General features: G+C 38.9%; 1 protein-coding gene across 1 annotated transcript in view; it reads left to right on the forward strand.

Moving 5' to 3' along the window:
- The first annotated feature begins 1428 nt into the window (after window positions 1-1428).
- LOC124802638 (autophagy-related protein 16-like) overlaps window positions 1429-24520 on the forward strand; it is a 101165-nt gene continuing 78073 nt past the window's right edge. Inside the window, exons 1-2 of the mRNA XM_047263540.1 lie at window positions 1429-1714; window positions 2087-2369. Coding sequence (XP_047119496.1) covers window positions 1600-1714; window positions 2087-2369 — 398 coding nt within the window. The 5' untranslated portion in view covers window positions 1429-1599. The remainder of the gene's footprint in view (window positions 1715-2086; window positions 2370-24520) is intronic.

The raw sequence follows: 24520 nt of genomic DNA on the forward strand, positions 1-24520 counted from the left end.
AAATATATATCCAACCTCTAAATGATTATACAAAGATTTATTAAAGTGCACAGAACTTAATGTAAGATCAACAACAGAACAACTATATATTTTTTAAAACTTCACAGATCTCTAATACAAAGAACAAATACATCAAAGATGCTTGCGCACATGTAACAGAAACAAATATGAACCTGTACTATTATTTACAATCCTTTAACAGTGCTGAATGTACAATGAATGGGCTGTCACATGGTCTCAACTGCAACTACGCTGAGGTCGTCGCCGCTTTCCTTGAGACAACTAGTGATAAGATAGTGTTCAAAGAACTTACACCTTCATATGTGAAATCTCAAGCAGTCAGATTCCAAAATGGAGATGTTGTGATGTGTTGTCGCCATAGAGTACTTAAATCTATGGCAAGAACAATCAGATGCGCAGCACGAGTATTCCGTCCGAAAAATCTACTACAGCTCAAGTCACATGGTCCTGGGATGGTGCAATTTAGCCCATATAGCGCTTAGCGTATTTTGAGTGCTATTACTTTGCTGCTACAGATGAATCACCTTCAGAAGTAATGTGAAACTTTGTACATGCATTTTACATTCATCTTAAGAATTAGATACCAGGAACTGAAATTTGCTTAAAGATGTGGTGAGCAATGGTTGGGGTTGGGGTTGGGTTGTTTGGGGAAGGAGACCAGACAGCGAGGACATCGGTCTCATCGGATTAGGGAAGGAAGTCGGCCGTGCCCTTTCAAAGGAACCATCCCTTTATTTACCTGGAGCGATTTAGGGAAATCACGGAAAACCTAAATGAGGATGGCCGGACGCGGGATTGAACCGTCGTCCTCCCGAATGCGAGTCCAGTGTCTAACCACTGCCACCTCGCTCGGTCCGATGAGCAATGGTATTGTGCTCTTTTGCAACAGTATCATAGCTCAGATTCCACTTCATTTAACTTACTTTTGGTTATGTGATAAGAAATGAAAGAAAACAATATTTTTTAAGGTATTGTATTGCATTGATTCATATTGTCGAATCTGTTCTAATTAGTTACGTTACAATGACACTGTATAGGAAACAATCTCATGTGGAAATACTTAGATACGCACAAGGGTTTGTTGTATACTGCGTGTGTGAAGCAAACATGCTTCTTCAGCAGCCAAATTGTCGCCTCAAGCAGCGAAATAGTCATTTCAATCATGTGATAAATGCTTTCCAGAAGATATTATTTCTGATAATATTCATGTCCTACCTTTCAAAATTCACATACATATAAAGAAGATAATACATATACATGTAATACTCAAGTTGCGATATTACCGCAAATTGTAGACAGGCGACGTTGCCCCAAAATTACGTGACTGGCCCGGTTTGATGTTGAGAAAGTGCGCAGTAGACCATGCTCACTTCTTAGATATACATATACTATGGTTGGCGCCAAAGACTATCGTAGTGCAGTGCGGCGCGCTAAGTAAGAAGGCTGTGGTGATAGATGTTTTTTAAAAGTTGATGGCAGTAGGGAAATTTGACAACATATTTCAACATTATGACAGTTCATCCCAATGTTTCGAGAAACTGTTTTTTCAGCTGACCAATAGACACAAAACAAAATTAAATGGCAACACCTAACCTGTTCGGAGAAACTTCAGATTGGAGAAAAAGTATCCTGTCACAACTGCAAAACAGAAACAGACAAGAATGTCAGCCCTTTAATGACCTCATAGCCCTCCGTAAGTAATTCACTTTGGCTGCAAAAGTCATTCAATAAACTCACGGAGGGTTTTTATTCGTAATGGGTGAAGTGTAGCTAATGTTTACGATTTCCTAACCTATAAATCTTGATGTAACTGTGTTGTGGGAATATCCTGCTGCACATTACCATGTTTTATACAGTTTTAATAGATGTTGCTTTGTTTTTTAATGCTGCATCGATATTTGTTCAGTGTGACTCACGAAACATCTGTGTTACCATAATGTGTTCCAACCTCATCGTGTTTTCGTATCACACCAAAGTCCCACAGCGATTTATCAGAGATTTAAGAAATTTTGTAAATTGTCATCGAAAAATATTTTGTGCTGCAATTTGTGTTACTCGGTTTCAGATAATCGCCTTTTTGAAAGTGCGGCAGCATTACGAACTGAAAATCGTGAATTATTCGTTGAAAATGAGACCTTACGGCGACAATCCCTCGAAAGACTGCCGAGAAATAGTTTGTCTGATGGAAAGCCCAATGACAGAGTGCAGGCCCTGGAACAAAAGCTACTCATGCAGCAAGAGGAACTTACAGAACTACACCGTCGAAAGGGGGAAAATGCGCAACAGATAATAGATCTAAACAAGAAACTACAGGAGAAGGAGAAACAGCTCAATGCCTTAGAAATCAGGTACGGATTTGGTAGTGATTAATCGTATTTAAATTATCTTAAGTGGCTACCGACCAATAATGGATATTGGTGGCTTTGTTCCGTGACGCGTTGATGGTTTAGTATTTGACATCATGTGTGTGCAAACAGAAAAATGGGGGACAGTCTACTGATAAGGAATGTCGGCTTTGCCCCGTGAGGTAATGATTCGAAGTGTGACGACATACATGTGCCTTAACAGAAGACTGAAGACTGACTGCTGCTTTCCCTCACCCCCCGTTCCCCCCCCCCCCCCCCCCCAACTGTGACAGTATTCATAAAATTGCTTCTTTACTCTCGTCTATATTAGTATAATAATGGATCATTGTGTTGAGTGTTGTCTCTGTTCATCAGTGCTTCATTTATTATTGTGCTGTACCACTTTTCCTATTAAATCATTCCATGTTTTCTCATACCACACAAGGCTGCACAGTGGTAAAACACTGGACTCACTTTCAGTTGATTCAGATTTCTGTCTGGCCATCCAGATTTAGGTTTCCCATGGTTTCTTAAAGATGGCCTAAGGCAAATGTTTGGGTCTAGTGTAGCAGGGGATACAACCCGTCGGCTTTGGACAATGACGTCACAAGTCGCCAGATAGCAGTTTACCATTTTAGCTTTTGCTGTTATGTTTCAGTTTCGTTTTTTTACTGATTGCTTAATAAAGTGGATCTGTTTATTCTATCTCGTGAGATTTTTTTTTTAAAGCCAAAAAACACTTACCAGCCACTGAAGGGAGCTACAACACTAAGAAGAATCGCTTCTCGATTGGCGACTTGTGACGTCAATGTCCAAAGTCGACGGGTTGTATCCCCTGCTACACTAGTCCCAAATGTTTATATTATTCCTTTGAAAAGGACATGATTAATTTCGTTGCCCGGCATTAACTGAGGTAATTTCCATAATGGCATCGTCATTAATTGAATGTTGGGTCATAATTTTCCAAGTCTTGTGATGAACAGTAAGCTGTGGGGAGTTTGAGGAATGTTTCGTATGATTGTCGGCTTTGACCAATGACATAGGCAACAAGTGGCAAACACTGTAGACAGTAAGACGACTATAATGTGATGTTACCGGCAATTTTTTTTCAAACAGACTAAGCTATAAATCAGTCTGTTACTACAACCAGCTTTCGTTTTTAATATCACATCCGTTGCCATTGCCAACTTTAAACCGAACTACCACTGTCCTGTGTAGCCTAGGCCTCTGGCAAAGCTACAAATCAGTATGTTATCACAACCAGTTTTTATGCTTTCATGTTCATTGGCTTCACCAGATAACAAAAAAACTGTGAATATGAATATGTGCACCAAAGGTGACATGACAGCGGCGACTATCATTGTCATTGGCCGAAGCCGACTACTCAATTGAACATTCCTCTTGACCTGCCAATGGTATATTTCTTCAAGTGCGATGTTGTATGTTTCACAGGTGGCATCTTTAGTATTTTTACTTGTATATTTCAGTCATGTGTTTCGTTTACAATATGTTGTTTGCTTGATGTGGATGGTGGCTTATATCATCTCCTTTACTAGATCTCTTGGGATTTAGTGGAAATAGTGAATGTATAGGGGAAGAGCATTGTTGTTCTGATATGACCAGTGATGTCACTGTGAGCACATCATTTTTTTTAAATTGATGTTGTGCTGATGATAAACTGTAGCATAGGTTGATATTAGATTGTAAGGTGATAAGTGGGGTTTGAAAGTGTTAATTACAAGAACATCCCCACCTAAGACCACCTAGTCCCATGAAGTGGCCAAAAGATGGTCAGCTTTTATTTTGCTGATATTTTTGTGTTACTGTCTGCACTGATTTGTTGTTAGTTGAGGCTCGAATCTTTGTGATGATGATGATTTCACTAATTTGTCGGAGTGGTGCCATGCTGTTAACTAATCGTAGCCTTTCTTACTTTGTTGCCTCACATTTTGCTCTAAGTACTTAGAATTTATTTTGATATTACAGATGTAGGCTAGGCGTATTTCTGTCCACAGGTAATTGTATTCTTTTTATTTGTTTATAATGAAGTTTTACATCATTTGTCAGAGCTGGAATAAACAGACAGATTATTCACTTTTTGGCTGGAGTGTGGTGTTGGGACACCATCTTGAAGTCTTGACAGATCTTTAGTGTTTGCCATGGTCATGGTTAGGGTGGATGGCGATAATTTGTTTTTGAGTTGGCAGAGCCTATGAATGTGAATGCCAAATAAAGGTTGTGGCAAGAGACTGACATTTAGCATAGCCGAGTTTTCTTTTCATACCATATTTAACACACTTGCCATTTTAAACACACGCAAATTTAAAAAATCTATATCATATTATGTGCAAGTTGCAAGTTTCCAGTAAGTATTTTGATATATGATACAGAAATTGTGAACAATGGAGGGGTGGTAGAGGGGGGGGGGGGTCCACTTCGTAACCTGTACCCACTTTCTGTACAGGTCAGATTTTAAAATACCAGTGGTCACAGGTGTCAGAGGGATGCCTTTTTTAGGATAGGGAAGGGGAAAGAAAACGAGTTTTAAGAGAGACTGGCGCACACACACTCAGTTTGAGAAACCAGATGAACAGGAGACAGATTTTAGCATGTGGCCTCCATTTAAACCATGTTTAACAGAAAGTAATCAAAAACTGCCAGTTCATCTTCGCCAAAGCAGTTATAACCCCATTAGTATGCAGTATCAGTTATCTTTATTACACCAGAACATTCCGGGACTCAGAAATAAAGTTGATGAACTACTCATTTGTATCGATGAAATGAAGTCATCTAACCAAATTGACATAATCTGCCACTCTGAACATCAAGTGACCACTGGTATAGATATGTTAGACATTTCCTACTTCTGCAGAGTAGATATGGATGGAGGAGGAGTTGCCACATTTATTAAAAATTGCCATAAATTCAAGAACATTGACATTAATAAATTCTGTTTAGAGCATCATCTAGATATAGACTGGGACACTCATATGTTTAGGCCGGGTGGTAGGGACAGAGCATCGAGTGACATACTGAGTGCACTATCCGAAAATTACCTCGAGCAATTAAACAGAGAACCGACTCGTGGAGATAACATCTTGGACCCCTGATAACAAACAGACCCGAACTTTTTGACTCTGTAAGTGCAGAACTCGGGAATCAGTGATCACAAGGCCGTTGCAGCATCCCTGAATATGGAAGTTAATAGGAATATAAAAAAAGGGAGGAAGGTTTATCTGTTTAGCAAGAGTAATAGAAGGCAGATTTCAGACTACCTAACAGATCAAAACGAGAATTTATGTTTCGACACTGACAATGTTGAGGGTTTATGGGAAAAGTTCAAGGCAATCGTAAAATGCGTTTTAGACAGGTACGTGCCGAGTAAAACACTGAGGGACGGGAAAAACCACCGTGGTTCAACAACAAAGTTAGGAAACTACTGCGAAAGCAAAGAGAGCTTCACTCCAAGTGTAAACGCAGCCAAAACCTCTCAGACAAACAGAAGCTAAACGATGTCAAAGTTAGTGTAAGGAGGGCTATGCGTGAAGCGTTTAGTGAATTCGAAAGTAAAATTCTATGTACCGACTTGACAGAAAATCCTAGGAAGTTCTGGTCTTACGTTAAATCAGTAAGTGGCTCGAAACAGCATATCCAGACACTCCGGGATGATGATGGCATTGAAACAGAGGATGACACGCGTAAAGCTGAAATACTAAATACCTTTTTCCAAAGCTGTTTCACAGGGGAAGACCGCACTGCGGTTCCTTCTCTAAATCCTCGCACAAACGAAAAAATGGCTGACATCGAAATAAGTGTCCAAGGAATAGAAAAGCAACTGGAATCACTCAACAGAGGAAAGTCCGCTGGACCTGACAGGATACCAATTCGATTCTACACAGAGTACGCGAAAGAAGTTGCCCCCCTTCTAACAGCCATGTACCGCAAGTCTCTAGAGGAACGGAAGGTTCCAAATGATTGGAAAAGAGCACAGGTAGTCCCAGTCTTCAAGAAGGGTCGTCGAACAGATGCGCAAAACTATAGACCTATATCTCTGACATCGATCTGTTGTAGAATTTTAGAACATGTTTTTTGCTCGCGTATCGTCGTTTTTGGAAACCCAGAATCTACTGTGTAGGAATCAACATGGATTCCGGAAACAGCGATTGTGTGGGACCCAACTCGCTTTATTTGTTCATGAGACCCAGAAAATATTAGATACAGGCTCCCGGTAGATGCTGTTTTCCTTGGCTTCCGGAAGGCGTTCGATACAGTTGCGCACTGTCGCCTGATAAACAAAGTAAGAGCCTACGGAATATCAGACCAGCTGTGTGGCTGGCTTGAAGAATTTTTAGCAAACAGAACACAGCATGTTGTTATCAATGGGGAGTCGTCTACAGACGTTAAAGTAACCTCTGGCGTGCCACAGGGGAGTGTTACAGGACCATTGCTTTTCACAATATATATAAATGACGTAGTAGATAGTGTCGGAAGTTCCATGTGGCTTTTTGCAGATGATGCTGTAGTATACAGAGAAGTTGCAGCATTAGAAAATTGTAGCAAAATGCAGGAAGATCTGCAGCGGATAGCCACTCGGTGCAGAGAGTGGCAACTGACCCTTAACATCGACAAATGTAACGTATTGCGAATACATAGAAAGAAGGATCCTTTATTGTATGATTATATGATAGCGGAACAAACACTGGTAGCAGTTACTTCCGTAAAATATCTGGGAGTATGCGTGCGGAACGATTTGAAGTGGAATGATCATCTAAAATTAATTGTTGGTAAGGCGGGTGCCAGGTTGAGAATCATTGGGAGAGTCCTTAGAAAATGTAGTCCATCAACAAAGGAGGTGGTTTACAAAACACTCGTTCGACCTATACTTGAGTATTGCTCATCAGTGTGGGATCTGTACCAGATCGGGTTGACGGAGGAGATAGAGAAGATCCAAAGAAGAGCGGCGCGTTTCGTCACAGGGTTATTTGGTAACCGTGATAGCGTTACGGAGATGTTTAGCAAACTCAAGTGGCAGACTCTGCAAGAGAGGCGCTCTGCATCGCGGTGTAGCTTGCTCGCCAGGTTTCGAGAGGGTGCCTTTCTGGATGAGGTATCGAATATATTGCTTCCCCCTACTTATACCTCCAGAGGAGATCACGAATGTAAAATTAGAGAGATTCAAGCGTGTACGGAGGCTTTCAGACGGTCGTTCTTCCCGCGAACCATATGCGACTGGAACAGAAAAAGGAGGTAATGACCGTGGCACGTAAAGTGCCCTCCGCCACACACCGTTGGGTGGCTTGCGGAGTATAAATGTAGATGTAGATGTAGAAGCATGTACAACAGATGTAGAGTTCCATAACAGATCCTATATAATATTAACTATTTACCGAGCACCTGCAGGAAATTATAATCTATTCATAAATCATCTAGAAGCTCTTTTGGGTTATTTAACAGGAAGAAACAAAGAAATATTGATTGCTTGTGACTTTAATGCAGATTTTCTAATGCAATCTTCCAGTAAAAACATTTACTGCAGTTAGTAATTAGTCTTTCAATCTAACTCACACTGTAAACTTTCCAACTAGCATCACTAAATCCTCAGGGACAGCCATTGATAACATTTTTATAGACAAATCAAAGGAACAAAATCATATCATAAAACCTGTAATAAATGAACTATCACATCATGACATGCAGCTCCTTGTTTTAGATGTAAATTCTAAGCAGATTATCAAGACTGCTAAATCTGATTACAGGAGAGTAGTCAATCAACCAAAAATTGAGTGTTTTAGAAAACTGCTCAAAGATATGAACTGGAAAGATGTTTATAGTGCTCATGACATGAATGAAAAATATAACACATTCATGAACAATATCAGTACCATGTTTGAAAACTGTTTTCCTCTAAAAGTTACTCAAATTAAACAGAAGTCTATAATAAAACCATGACTTACACAAGGAATAAAGATTTCCTGTAAGACAAAAAGGAAAATGTATCTGTTGACCAAGAATAGCTCCAATGCTGATGATTTAGCTGAATACAAGGATTTCTGTAAAATATTAAAAAAAAGTAATTCAGGCATCTAAACAAATGCACTATGAGAAGAAGATAGCAATGTCAGGAAACAAAATAAAAACAATATGGGGATATAGTGAAAGAGGAGACTGGTAGAACCAGAAAGGAACAGGAGCAAATAGCAGTAAGGGTAGGTGACACATTAGTAACCAATGGGCATAGTGTGGCAAATATATTTTGTAATTTATTTGTGTGAAACATGTAATTACATGCATACCAATTGGTAGAACAATACAACAGTATCCAATCTAATATTACTTTATAATAGGAACTTAAGAATGTAGTCCAAATTATTTGACATAATAGTACTTTATATTTTAGTTTCTACAGTAGGCTATAGAAGCACTCCTCAATGAGCCATGATTTTAGATGTTTTTTGAATGTCTCTCCAGTAATTACCTTCAGTTCATTTGGCAGTGCATTGAACTATTTTGCTCCATTAATATATGGATCTGAAATGAGAAATAATTTGGGTGAAGGTCACAGTTAAAGCAGGCTCAGACATGGTAATTGGATGTCTCTATAGGCCCCCTGGCTCAGCAGCTGTTGTGGGTGAGCACCTGAAGGATAATTTGGAAAATATTTCGAGTAAATTTCCCGACCATGTTATAGTTCTGGGTGGAGATTTTAATTTGCAAGATATAGACTGGGAGACTCAAACATTCATAGCGGGTGGCAGGGACAAAGAATCCAGTGAAATTTTTTTAAGTGCTTTATCTGAAAACTACCTTGAGCAGTTAAACAGAGAACCGACTTGTGGCGATAACATATTAGACCTTCTGGTGACAAACAGACCCGAACTATTTGAAACAGTTAATGCAGGACAGGGAATCAGCGATCATAAAGCAGTTACTGCATCGATGATTTCAGCCGTAAATAGAAATATTAAAAAAGGTAGGAAGATTATTCTGTTCAGCAAAAGTGACAAAAAGCAGGTTTCAGAGTTCCTGATGGCTCAACACAAAAGTTTTGTTTTAACTACAGATAGTGTTGAGGATCAGTGGACAAAGTTCAAAACCATCGTACAATATGTGTTAGATGAGTATGTGCCAAGCAAGATCATAAGAGATGGGAAAGAGCCACCGTGGTACAACAACCGAGTTAGAAAACTACTGCGGAAGCAAAGGGAACTTCACAGCAAACATAAAAATAGCCAAAGCCTTGCAGACAAACAAAAATTACGCGAAGGAAATGTAGCGTGAGGAGGGCTGTGCGAGAGGCGTTCAATGTATTCAAAAGTAAAGTTCTATGTACTGACTTGACAGAAAATCCTAAGAAATTTTGGTCTTATGTCAAAGCGGTAGGTGGATTAAAACAAAATGTCCAGATACTGTGACCAAAATGGTACTGAAACAGAGGATGACAGACTCAAGGCCGAAATACTAAATGTCTTTTTCCAAAGCTGTTTCACAGAGGAAGACTGCACTGTAGTTCCTTCTCTAGATTGTTGCACAGATGACAAAATGGTAGATATCGAAATAGACGACAGAGGGATAGAGGAACAATTAAAATCACTCAAAAGAGGAAAGGCTGCTGGACCTGATGGGATACAAGTTCGATTTTACACAGAGTACGCGATGGAACTTGCCTCCCTTCTTGCAGCGGTGTACCATAGGTCTCTAGAAGAGCGTAGCGTTCCAAAGGATTGGAAAAGGGCACAGGTCATCCCCGTTTTCAAGAAGGGACGTCGAACAGATGTGCAGAACTATAGACCTATATCTCTAACGTCTATCAGTTGTAGAATTTTGGAACACGTATTATGTTAGAGTATAATGACTTTTGTGGAGTCTAGAAATCTACTCTGTAGGAATCAGCATGGGTTTCGAAAAAGAAGGTCGTGTGAAACCCAGCTCGCGCTATTCGCCCACGAGACTCAGAGGGCCATAGACACGGGTTCACAGGTAGACACCGTGTTTCTTGACTTCCGCAAGGCGTTCGATACAGTTCCCCACAGTCGTTTAATGCACAAAGTAAGAGCATATGGACTATCAGACCAATTGTGCGATTGGATTGAAGAGTTCCTAGATAACAGAACGCAGCATGTCATTCTCAATGGCGAGAAGTCTTCCGAAGTAAGAGTGATTTCAGGTGTGCCGCAGGGGAGTGTCGTGGGACCGTTGCTATTAACAATATACATAAATTACCTTGCAGATGACATTGGAAGTTCACTGAGGCTTTTTGATGATGATACTGTGGTATATCGAGATGTTGTAACAATGGAAAATTGTACTGAAATGCAGGAGGATCTGCAATGAATTGACGCATGGTGCAGGGAATGGCAATTGAATCTCAATGTAGACAAGTGTAATGTGCTGCGAATACATAGAAAGAAAGATCCCTTATCATTTAGCTACAATATAGCAGGTCAGCAACTGGAAGCAGTTAATTCCATAAATTGTCTGGGAGTATGCATTAGGAGTGATTTAAAATGGAATGATCATATAAAGTTGATCGTTGGTAAAGCAGATGCCAGACTGAGATTCATTGGAAGAATCCTAAGAAAATGCAATCCGAAAGCAAAGGAAGTAGGTTACAGTATGCTTGTTCGCCCACTGCTTGAATACTGCTCAGCAGTGTGGGATCCGTACCAGAAAGGGTTGATAGAAGATAGAGAGAGAGAAGATCCAACGGAGAGCAGCGCGCTTCGTTACAGGATCATTTTTCTGAATTAAGACAGGTATATTTCTAAAATCTACAGTTAATACTATTGTTTCAAACATATACATTGAATAGGTAGTCAGAATTTTAAATTCCATAAACAATTCCTTACATGATGTTCGAGCATCTTTTTTGCCTAATATTCTCAAAGCTCTTTTCTGGAGTTTAAATACTCGGTGTACATGAGTTTTGGAAGCCCCGCCCCACAGTGCAAGACCATATGCTAGAAATGGATGTATTAAACCAAAACACATCATCCTCATTGTTTGGGTATTGAAATACGGAGCTATTCTTCTTAAAACATACAAGCTAGATGATAGCCTTGCACATACGTTGTCAATTTGTTGTGTCCATAGTAGTTTCCTATCTATGCATATACCTAGGAATTTACACTCACTGCGGATTTTCCCTACGATATTGCTATCTTGAGAATCAATACAAGTTTGCAAATCACCAACATTGAAGGGGATTATATTTGTTTTTTGTAAGTTGACTTTTAGATTGTCGTTTTCAATCTCTTCCTTTGCAATGTCTATAATTTTTTTTACGTCTATGCTGAGAGTAAGAATATAATTTCCCCAACGAAGGCCTGAAGTGTCATCTGCATACATTGTAATGAAGGTATCATTTTTAACTATCTTTGGGAAGTCATTGATCTAACATATAAAGAGGAAGGGACCAATTATCGATCCCTGAGGCACACCAAATTTAATACTCCTGACCCTTGATGTACAACTTTTTAATGTTTCTCCTCTATTGTGTGAGATTGAGGTACACTGTCTTCTGATTTTTAAATGTGATGTGATGAGGTGCAATAATTTTCCACTTACGCCATCTCTGGCCAGTTTTGACAGAAGTACCTTATGATCAACCCTATCATAAGCCTTTGATAGGTCTAGGAAAACTCCAGCTACTTGCATGCTTTCATCAGTTTTGTCAAGAGCTTTCAGCATAAATTGAAGTGTTGCAGTCATGGTGCTGCGACCACTTCTGGAACTGTGCTGAAAATCTCCCAGGATGTTGTGCTTATTATAATGCTCTAACATATATTTCAGAATTATTTTTTCAATTAACTTGCTAAAAGCGGAAGTTAAGGCGAGTGGTCTGTAATTTTCTACTAGTACTTTATATCTGTTACTGATAGAATGGATTGTCAGGATCAGTAAATAATGCCCTTGAATATCTGAAACTAGCCTTTACAAATCGCTTCAGGTTCATGAATATGTCACTCACTTCACCAAAAGAAATAACTTCCATAATAAAATCTTTAAAAACAGAGCATTGTAGTGGTTACGATGAAATATCAACAAAGTTAATTAAGGCATGTTCTTGTGAGTTTAGTACAATTCTAAGTTACTTGTGTAACCAGTCAATTATAACTGGGACATTTCCTGACTCGCTAAAATATGCAGATGTTAAGCCTCTATTCAAGAAAGGGGATAAAGAGATACCATCAAACTACAGACTGACTTCACCTTTGCCAGCATTCTCAAAAATTTTAGAGAAAGTAATGTACAGGCAGCTTCTCAACCATCTGACCACAAAAAACATATTATCAAGAACACAGTTTGGATTTCTGAAGGGTTCTGATATCGAGAAGGCTATTTACACTTGCAGTGAAAATGTACTTAATTCATTAAATAACAAATTACAAGCAGCAGGTATTTTCTGTGGTATGTCAAAGGCATTTGATTGCGTGAACCACAACATCCTTTTAAATAAATTAGAATTCTATGGTGTCAGAGGCAGTGCTGCAAAATGGTTCAAGTCATACCTCACTAAAAGGAAACAATGGGTGTCAGTGCAAGGGACTAGTGAATTAAGTCATCAGTCATCATCAGAATGGGAAGAAATTAAATGTGGTGTCCCACAAGGATCCATCTTAGGGCCATTGCTTTTTCTTGTGTACATTAACGATCTCTCATCAGTTACACTGCCAGAAGCAGAGTTCGTATTGTTTGCAGATGACATAAGTATTGCAATAAATAGTATGTCGAGTGTAGTTCTAGAAAGATCTGCTAATGATATTTTCATGGATATTAATAAATGGTTTAAAGCCAGCTCACTGACATTGAACTTCGAAAAGACTCACTATATGCAATTGAGAACCTGTAAGAGGTTTCCACCCAGCATATGCATAAAGTATGAAGAAGAGCAGATAGAAGAGGTTGACAGTCTTAAATTCCTGGGATTACAACTTGATAATAAATTCAGTTGGGAGGAGCACACCACAGAACTGCAGAAACTCCTTAACAAATCTGTATTTGCAATTCGAGTGTTAGCAGACATAGGCGACATAAAAATGAAAAAGCTTGCATACTTTGCCTACTTTCATTGCATAATGTCATACGGTACAATATTTTGGGGTAACTCTTCAAGTCAAACAAAAGTTTTCAGGGCCCAAAAGCGTGTAATACGTATTATTTGTGAAGTAAATTCACGGACGTCCTGTAGAAACCTCTTCAAAGAACTGGGTATACTAACTACTGCCTCTCAGTATATTTACTCCTTAATGAAATTTGTCCTAAATAATATAGCTCTTTTTCCAACAAACAGCCCAGTTCTTACATACAATACCAGGAACAAAAATGATCTGCACAAGGATTTAAAAGCACTTACTTTAGTTCAAAAAGGGGTCCACTACTCAGGAACACTCATCTTCAATAATTTGCCAGCAAACATAAAAAAATTTAGTTACAAATAAAGATCAGTTTAAAAGGAGCCTGAAAGCTTTACTAGTGCCAACTCCTTCTACTCCATTGACGAATTTTTAAATAGAAACAAATGATGTATTGTATATATTCATACTGTTAGTATTGTTATTTCAGCTTAAAAAAAAAATTGACATGTTCCACTTCTATGAGGATCTTCTCAGCACGGATCTATGGAACGGAAAACTAATCTAATCATCCATTATATTTCCCAGATCTGTGTCTCCAATTGATAACATAAATTAAGACGCCAACATTTTCGTATTTCATGCCCTTTGTGATTTCATGCAATTTCAGTTGAGCATACAGAAGACAACCAAATTTTGTATGTAAATGTCAGGTTACTCAGGTTTTTACAAAAATTGTTTAAGCATCTGTCATGTGAGGCTTGTTCTTCAGGAGAACATTCATATTTTTAATGTAGAAAAATAAGGTGGTTAAATGATATTAGGTAACTGCAGGTACATTGCAGGTAAGAGCCTAAAATTAGTGTTTTTTTTTATTAGCAGGAATGATGCCCGCATATTAGGGAACAGAAAGTAAGCTGAAACTAGAAGGGAGCAGGAGTGAAATTTTAAATTCTGATGGAAATATAAACTGTTCGTAAAAAGTTTTGCTCTACATGCATATCTGCGAATGTTTGTGGACTTGGGTTCCAGGTGACGGGAGAATGAAAGACTAGGTATGGTCAAAATTGCCAGACTTTCCATGGTAAGTTGTTCACATATTGGGCGAGACGTTGCTGCTATAGCCTGTGTCATTTTTTTGATGGGTGCTCTCCCAAGGTCATCCACTGAATGATAAGGTTTCATGCCACAAGATATTACAAGTAGCAATTTGTCCCAAACATGCTCGATTGGATTCTCTTAGCAGGTACTGCAGGTCATCTATTTGGTTGATTCTTACCTTCTGCAGAAAGGTTTTTAGAATTGTCATTAATAATGGATAGCTAGAGGCCAAATTTGTGTGCAGACATTTGTGTATTTTCTGAGTTGACAAAGCCCTCCCAGTTGCCACCATAAAGTGTGATATGTTGAATCCTCCTTGGGGTATGTATGGCTCACAATTTATAGGTAGTGGTTATCAGCCAGTGGTTTTGATCACTGACATCAGCCAGTGGTTTTGATCACTGACGAGCACTATGAAGTAGATCTTGAAAGTATTGTTTTGCAAAATATCAGTTAAATGTTTGAATGTCAGTGTGCTGTATTCCATTTAGGCAGACAGGTTCCTGTACTGACAGCTTGTCTTGCCATAAAGTGACAGTGTGTGCATGCTTAAGCTTGAAATGACCCTTTGAGGCTGGTTGACAAACTGAGTGACAGACTAAAGCTAGTGAATTGTCCTGGGTCACAATTAGACACGTGGTGCACTATAAGGAGTGATGGGCCAACTTAAACACACTGTACTATATTCTGACTACTCATTGCTCCTTGGCACTATCTTTTGAATTTGTTGTTATTCATTTTTCTGAAAACTTCTCAGAACAGTCAGAGAATCAGTGAATGAGGGCATGGGCTTTGATTTCTTGGTGACTAACAGACCATAAATTTTTCGTTCAGTTTATGTGAAGTAAAAGTGAAAATGTCCTCAACTAGAAGCTTGGTTTGAATACCACAGTGCTTCACTAGACATTGTCGTCCTGTGGGTGGTATCCCATGGTATTTGTCATGCCTTTGAATTGACCTACTGGCACAGTTACAAGAGACCTACTGCTTAACTTCAGTTCTGAACCATGATATTTCCTTATTGGTCACTGTGGATGAGATGTCCTAGTACACCACAATCTCCCTTGCCACGGCTGCAGGGCCTTTCCAAACATCCTCGTGATTCCAAACCCACCATGTCTTTGCTAACCCTCCTAGCCAACCACATCCTGAGTCAAAATTATTTCTTTTCTGAAGGTCAAATCTATAAAGAGATCCTTCATACTGTCGTGGGATCTCTCATGGCACATCCTATGCCAACTTATAAACAAACTATCTGGAGTAATCCTTCCTGTCGAGACAACACTAAAACTGCTTGTCTGGTTCAAGTTCAGATTATGAAAATATCATGGCCGAGAAAATCTTTGCTCTTTCGTCCATAACCTCAACACCTGTTCCTAAATCCACTTCACCTGGTTATTCTCAGCTCAACAAGACACCATTCTAGAAGTCAATTTGTACCTCTGAGATGGTGCCATAAATACTTCTGTTCACACCAAGCTCACCAACCACCAAAAGTACCTCCATGTTGACAGCTGTCACCTGTTCCATGTCAGAAAGTATCTTCCTTACAACCTCACCACATGTAGATGCTGCATTTCCATTGGAAAGCAGGAGTTGTCAAAACATATTGCTAACCTTATTAGAGCCTTTACTGACAGACAGTATTTTACTCACCTCATCTTTGAATAGATCTCCCGTGCCATTTTTTCCTCGGACACCAGTAAACCTGTGAACCAGACATTGACCAGCACTTCTCTGATCATCCAGTATCACCCTGGCTTTGAAAAACTCAGCCACATCCTTCACCATGGTTTCAACTATCTCTCGTTGTACACTGATACGAGGGATATCCCACCCACATCGCCCAAGGTAGTGTTTTGTAACACACCCAACCTACAGGATATCATTGTCCATCCCTATTATACTGCTGCTCCCAATCCTGCACCATGTGGCTTATTTCCTTGTGGTCGGCCCAGATGCGAGACCTGTCCCGTACACCCACTCACCACCTCCTACCACAGTCCAGTCAAAGGCATCACCTATTCTGTAGAAGGGGGGGGGGCACATGTGAAAACAGCCATGTTATGTATCAAACACTGTAAAGTCCTTGTTGGAATACCAACAATATTATGAAAAGGTCAAATTGCTACTCACCAGAAAGATGACATGTTGAGTTGCAGACAGGCACGATGAAAAGACTGTTGCCTATAATCTTTCAGCCAAAGCCTTCTTCAGAAAAGAGAAAAAAAAACACACACACACACACACACACACATTCACATATACTTCACCACACAGTAGTTACCTCTGGCCAGACTGGCTATGCTGCAATTATTGCACAGCATTCTTTATGGACATGAGAAATAACAAACGTCATGTTACTTTAAACTAAACAGTTGGAAGTTCTCTTTCCAGCATATCCTATATTCTTGCAATCCCTCAGGTCTAGGTCTCCACTAACTTCATTTCCCCTTCTCTCTTCCACAAACACCACTCTTACCATGTCAAGATCGTGTATACTGCCTTCCTTCGACACACTTCCTCCTCTTCCTCTACCCCCAGCATGGAGGTTCTCTCTCTCTCTCTCTCTCTCTCTCTCTCTCTCTCTCTGTGTGTGTGTGTGTGTGTGTGTGTGTGTGTGTGTGTGTGTGTGTGTGTTTGTGTTTGTGTTTGTTTTCTCCCCTTCCTCTCAACTTTTCCCTCCCTCCTCGCTCTCCATCACTCTATATATCTTACGTGCTCTACTCTCTGAAATTCTTTTGTCTTTTTGGGCAGCTAATGAGTCATCTGCCAAAAGACCTGCCTCGCTCTATCTCACTACCTTGCCTTGTGCATCTTTCCCTACCCCTCCTAACTTCCATTAGTCCAGGCAACAGCTTTCAGTAATCAATCATTAGTCTCCCCATGGGAATGTTTATTTGGTTGTTTGTTTGTGTTCTTTTACTAGGAAAAGAGAAAGAGTTTGAAAGCTAGTGTGAACACTGCTTTTTGTTGCATGTTTCTATGCTCCAAATATCACTCCACTGTAGGTGAGTTATTGCCTTTCCATTGTTTTATGTATGATAATTTTTACATTTACAAATCATTGTTGGAGGTGAAAAAGCCATAAATGACAACAAAGATACTAGAAACTCCAGGTTGGAATATCAACAATATTAGGAAAAGAATAGATTGCTACTCACAGCAACGATAACCTGTTGCGTTGCATGCAGGCACAATGAAAAGACTTGTGTACCCTATCACTTTTGGCCAAAGCTTTCTTCGGCAAAGAAAACACACATTGTCACATTTCAGTCGGAGCTGCCAGTGGTAGCGGTCATGTATGTATGAGGTATACCAGCTTGTGAGAATGTGTGTGTGTTTTCTTTGCTGAAGAAGGCTTTGGCTGTAAGCTATAATGTGTAAGTGTTTTTGTTGTGGCTGTCTGCAGTTCAACAGGTCATCTCTACAGTAAGTAGAATCTATCCTTTTCCTAATATTATTAATAAAAATACTAGGACTGAAAGTAGTTTGAACCCTAGACATAGAACTCATAGCCTGGTACTTACCCACTGAGCTACTAAAACACACTTGTAAAGGAGACAATCTGTATCCTTAAGGCATCAATGACTGCATGTATTGACTTTGAAAGGCCACAGCCAATTTCCTTCCCTACCCTTTCCCAGTTTGAGCTTTTTTAGATTAGATTAGATGAGATGAGATTCACTTTAATTCCAATTGATCCGTAGTGAGGAGGTCCTCCAGGATGTAGAACATTTATTTATAAGGTAATAAACATGTAATACAACTACTAAATACTTTTTGTAGTAACACTGTTCACGTTTACGTCGCACTTCACTTGGCGTAGACCGGGACTGTGTCCTAGGCATGCCCGATGTTAACTGACTGGGTACAGCCCGTGCTGCCGGAGTCGTTGTTGTTGTTGTTATTATTATGCCGGCAGAGGTCGCGTCCGAATTCTCGCGTGCCCTCTGGTGGACGGGACTCTACTTGCGGCAACTACCGTCCGTGACACGCCATGCCAATGTGCGCCTCCCGTGATCTTTCTGGTGGCTACTGCACTTTTTACAATGAACACGTTACTGCACTGAACTGGTGCAGAAGTTAGATTGTCTTAAACTGAATTTCATTGGTTCTTAAGCTTTTTATGGCTGCTGGCAAGTTACTGAAAATGTGTGTTCCTGAATAATGCACACCTCTTTGTACAAGACTAAGTGACTTTAAATCCTTGTGAAGATTATTCTTATTTCTAGTATTGATTCCATGAATTGAGCTGTTGGTTTGAAAAAGTAATATATTTTTAATGACAAATTTCATTAAGGAATAAATATATTGGGAAGCAGTAGTTAGTATCCCTAGTTCCCTAAACAGGCTTCTGCAGGATGTTCTTGAGTTCACACCACATATAACTCTTACTGCACGTTTTTGTGCCCAGAAAACTTAGCTTGGCTTGATTAATTGCCCCAAAAAGTAATCCCATATGACATTATGGAATGAAAGTAAGCATAGTATGCCAGCTTTTTCATTTTTATATCCCCTGTATCTGACACAATTCGCATTGCAAATAGAGATTTGTTAAGACGCTTCAGCAGTTCTGTGGTGTGCTCCTCCCAGTTGAATTTATTATCAAGCTGTAATCCCAAGAATTTAACACTGTCCACTTCTTCTATCTGCTTGTCATCGTATGTTAGGCATATACTCGTGGGACACCCCTTACAAGTTCTGAACTGCATGTAGTGTGTTTTTTCAAAGTTTAGTGACAAAGAATTGGCTAGGAACCAGTGATTAATGTCCACAAATATTTTATTAGCTGACCTTTCTAAGACTACACTTGATTTGCTATTTATTGCAATGTTTGTATCATCGGCAAACAAAAAAAACTTGGCTTCTGGTAATGTTACTGACGAAAGGTCATTGATATATACAGGAAAAAGTAAGGGCCCTAAAATGGAACCTTGTGGGACCCCACGTGTAATTAGTTCCCAGTTGGATGATGCTCGATACATGTCTTTCCTAATAACACCCTTTGTTTCCTGCCAGAGATATAAGATTCGAACCATTTTGCAGCATTTCCTGTTACACTATAATATTCCAATTTACTTAAAAGGATATTGTGATTTACACAGTCAAATGCCTTTGACAGATCACAAAATATACCAGTTGCCTGCAATTTTTTGTCTAATGGATTAAGCACATTTTCACTGTAAGTGTAGATAGCCTTCTCAACATCAGAACCCTTTATAAATCCTAACTGTGACTTTGACAGTATGTTACTTGAGATAAGATGGTTATAAAGCCGATTGTACATTTCTTTTTCTAAAATTTTTGAGAATGCTGGCAAAAGTGAAATTGGACGGAAATTTGATGCTATTTCTTTATCTCCCTTCTTAAACAGTGGCTTAACTTCAGCATATTTCAACCATTCAGAAAATATTCCACTGATAAATGACTGGTTACACCGAAAGCTTAGTATGTTACTTAACTCAGAATCACATTCTTTAATTAACTTTGTTGATATTTCATCGTACCCACTAGATGTTTTTGATTTTAAAGATTTTATGATGAATATTATTTCTGGTGGGGTGGTGAGGGTCAAATTCATATTATGGAAGTTACTTGAAATGTCTGGTCTGAGGTATTCCATAGCAGCATCTACAGAACCTGACAACCCCATCTTGTAAGTAACAGTTATAAAATGTTTGTTAAAAAGTTCTGCAACACTATACACGTCTGTCACCAATGTATCATTTACTCTTAATGCTGTTTGTCCTTCTTCATGTCTGGTTCTACCGGTCTCCTCCTTCACTATATCCCATATAGTCTTTATTTTGTTATCTGATATGACTATCTTTTCCTTGTAATATATTTGCTTTGATGTCCGTATTACAGTCTTTAATATTTTGCAGTATTTCGTGCAATGTGTTATAGCATCAACATCGGAACTGTTTCGGATTGACAGACACAGTTTTCTTTTTGTTTTACAAGATACCCCTATTCCTTGAGTAATCCATGGCTTCTTTGTAGACTTTGCTCTAACCTTGGTAAGTTTTGGGGGAAAACAGTGTTTGAATAAGGTAAGCACTTTATTAGAAAAAGTGTTATATTTTTCATTCATGCCATGAGCACTGTAAACATCAGTCCAGTGAATGTCTCTGAGGAGTGTCCTAAAATAATCAATTTTTGGCTTATTGATTACCCTCTTGAGCTCAGATTTAACAGATTTTATATCCTGTTCAGTATTAATATTTAACAGAAGGAACTGCATGTCATGGTCTGAGAGACCATTGACTATTGGTTTTGTAATTTTGTTCATTGGATTTTTCTATAAAGACATTATCAATGGCTGTTTGTGAGCAATTGGCTACCCTAGTGGGGAGCTTTGCAGTGGGAATTAAGTTGAATGATAGTGTTACTAACTCAAATAGGTTCTTATTGGGAGAGTCTTTAAGGAAATCTACATTGAAATCACCAGCAACCACTATTTCTTCGTTTTTGGTTGTTAAATGGGCCAGTACAGCTTCAAGGTGGTTTACAAACAGATTAAAGTTACCTGCAGGTGCTCGATATACACTTAAATTATGAAGGATTTTTTTGTGAAATTCTACTTCTGTTGCACATGCTTCCATATGCTGCTCTAGGCAAAATTTATGAATGTCTATGTTCTTAAATTTATGACAGTTACTGATGAATGTGGCAACTCCTCCTTTCTCCATTTCTGATCTACAAAAGTGAGATGCTAACCTAAACCCTGTAACACTTAAAAGTTCTATACCAGTGGTCACATGATGTTCAGAGAGGCAGATTATGCCAGCTGGGGTTGAAGACTCTTAATTCATCTATGCATCTGTCCTTCAGTGGACCATAGAATGACCATCCTCACCAAAATAAATTTAAGAAAAAGACTTCAGCATCACAAATTTTATTTCTCAGTCCTCGAATATTTTGATGCAATAAAGATAGCTGACATTTCACATTGACTGAGTTAAAATTGGATAGAGTTAAAATATCTGCTGACTGTTGAAAATTCTTAACCAATAGCTGTTTATGCTGATGTAATAAGCTAGAATTATGTTTTTTTGGTTTCTTTCTCAAACTGAATGTTTGTCTCAGTCCTAAGCTCTCTTAAAATTTGGTTTCTTTCTGTCCTCGCTACCCTAAAAAAGGGTCATTTCTGAACCCTCTAATCACTGGTATTTTTCCCAGCCAGTTTACCCTTCCCCTTCCTGCTGAGGTTAAGGCCATGCCTAGTATAATCCCACCTATTGAGAGAATCAATGTGTGCACTGAACTTGTCATTGAAATGCCATTAACCATAATCTTCTTTCCTTGTTTCATACACACAGATGACCGTGATGCTGAAGTCTTTTTCTTAAATTTATTTTGACGAGGATGGTCATTCTATGGTCCACTGAAGGACGGATGCATATAAATATAGGGATACATTGTTGAAGTCAGTCTGTTATGTTATGGAACATATTGTGTGCTGACACATTATGACCTTTTTGGAGAAAGAAAATCCTCTCTGTAGGAATGTGCTTGGAATCCGCTAACAGTAGTGTTGTTAACGCAGCTGGATTGACTCTCTCTGTTCTTTTTCTAGCTGACAAGGTGTGTGCTATAGACCCTGATGTTTAAAATTTTGTGTATTATCTGGGCTTTAGTGTAAGCTTTGTAACTGCAATGTTGACTGTGTTACAGAACTGTTGGCTCATCCATTTTTTAGTCTCTTGACATCATCATAATTTTTCATCTAGATTAATGTTTCGTACCTTAACTTCAAAGGGTATTCAGTATAGTTCTGCACTGTCACCTACAGAATAAAATATAAGCATAAAGGATATTGGTCCAGATTTGTGTCTGGATTCATGTGTCATCAAGGAGGAGTCTATATTTTCAGGTGTATAAGTAAATTTCAAGTGTCTGCATGTGAGTGTTACTGTGTTGTTACTGTTCAGTATATTTTAATGACCTGATGGATAGTGTCGGTAGCTCTTCTGAATCTGTTCACAGACAGTGTATATAAGAAACACACAGTACCAGAAAATTGTAGCAATTTGCAGGAAGTCCTATAGAGAATAGATGTGTGGCGTAGCAACTAACAGTTAAATCTCAGTACAAACAAATGTCGAGCATTACACATAACTAGACAGAAAGGCTCACTGTTGTTTGACTGTATAATGTTCCTTGTAGAATTGGTAGATGACAGACTAAAATAATTTGGTAGACTGCTAAGGAGGTGTGTCTCACATTGAAAGATGTAGCTTACAAAACCCATGTTTTATTAATTATTCAATATTGTTTGTCAGTCTGGGCATCCTTATTGGGAAGAATTGATAGAGGAGGTAGATAAGTTCCTAAGAAGAACAGCAAATCTCATCATAGGTTTTAAGTAAGTAATGGAAAGCCCTAAAACTTCATGGCAGATTAAAATGATGTGCTGGACTAAGACTCGAACTTGGGATCTATGACTTTTGCAGGCAAATGCTCTTCAAACTGGAACCATGCCTCAGATTGTGGCTAAGCCATGTCTCTGCAATAGTCTTTCTTCCAAGAGTGATAGTCCTGCAAGTTTCAAAGGAGAATGTATGTCAAGTTTGGAAGGTAGGAGATGAATATTGTCAGAAATAAAGTTTTGAGCATGGTTCGTGAATCATAACTTGCATAGCTCACTTGGTAGAGCACTTGCCTTCAAAAGTCATAGGTCCCAAGTTTGAGTCTTCATCTGGCACACAGTTTCAATCTGCCAGGAAGTTTTATATCAGCACGCACTCTACTGCAGAGTGAGAATCCATTCTGGAATGGAAAGCCCTGGTTGGAATCTGAATAATGGAAGGAGGAAAGGTTAGAAATTCCCAATAAAGTTGAGGCAGACCCATGAAAACATTTAAAACATTGCTAAGCCTTCTGACAGTATGTCCCTTCAGAGCTAAGTGGTACAGAATACACCTATACTTCCGTGGCTGTGTTATCCCAGCAGTCTACCTTTATTGCTTCATGGAGAGAAATAGGAATGCTAATGATGTCCTGGAGTGATAAGTATGGGTAAGCATTTTAGGAGAGTACTTAAGATAAAAATGGAAGGCTTATGCTAAAAGAAAAATGTGATATAAACACATGAAATATGTGCAGAAAACAGAAAAATAATTGAGCTAGCTGTTAAGGGATGTGTGGAGAACAGTTGGAGGGTTCAGGGGGGGGGGGGGGGGAAGTTTCACTTTGGGCTGAAGGATGGTTCCATGGTGTGAGAATATTTATTTGTGTGTCAGTGATCACTGCTCACAGGAAAACCTTTGCCTTATGAGAACTGGTGGTCGACACATATTACATGAAATAATGACAGGAACAATGTATGGAGGAGGAGTGGCTAGATTATGGTCTGTGAGATGAGTAATTGGTATTGACAGTTCACCCAAACAGATGGCAGTATTGCTGGACATGGCTTAGGGAACCCTGTACCCATTTGCTGCTACTCGTGTTCTCTAATGCTAAAATCAAAAACCTGAACAATATGGATGTTGTATTTATGTACATGAATTATTTACACTTACTGCTTGTAATATACAAACTTGAAAAATTGAAGAGAGTTATTTAGTTTCTAATATGCTGAAATTTGTTATAATTCACAATAGGACTACAAACTTTTTCACAATATCATTGAACATTCATGGTTTTTATTTTCATTGTTAAATATTTTCATTATTAACTAGTCCTGCAATGGGCAACAAAACATAATTTTTTCAGTATATATAGCACATCATTTAATCACTAAGTAATATTAACCTGAAATCTGGCAGTCATAGAGGTAGGTGGATAATGAACATTATGTCGAAGTAGTAGTGCCACAAAGTCCGACAAAACTGTACTAGTACTTACTTTACTCTCTGTGTCCAGGCAGTAACATCTAAAGTCTCTTCCTCCAGAACTATGCAGCTTTAATGGACTTGTCATTGAACAATAATAGATCTTCTGCTGTGAGAACAAACTCCATCCCTGACCCTA

Source organism: Schistocerca piceifrons, chromosome 6, assembly GCF_021461385.2.
Source record: "Schistocerca piceifrons isolate TAMUIC-IGC-003096 chromosome 6, iqSchPice1.1, whole genome shotgun sequence".
Classification (NCBI taxonomy): domain Eukaryota; kingdom Metazoa; phylum Arthropoda; class Insecta; order Orthoptera; family Acrididae; genus Schistocerca; species Schistocerca piceifrons.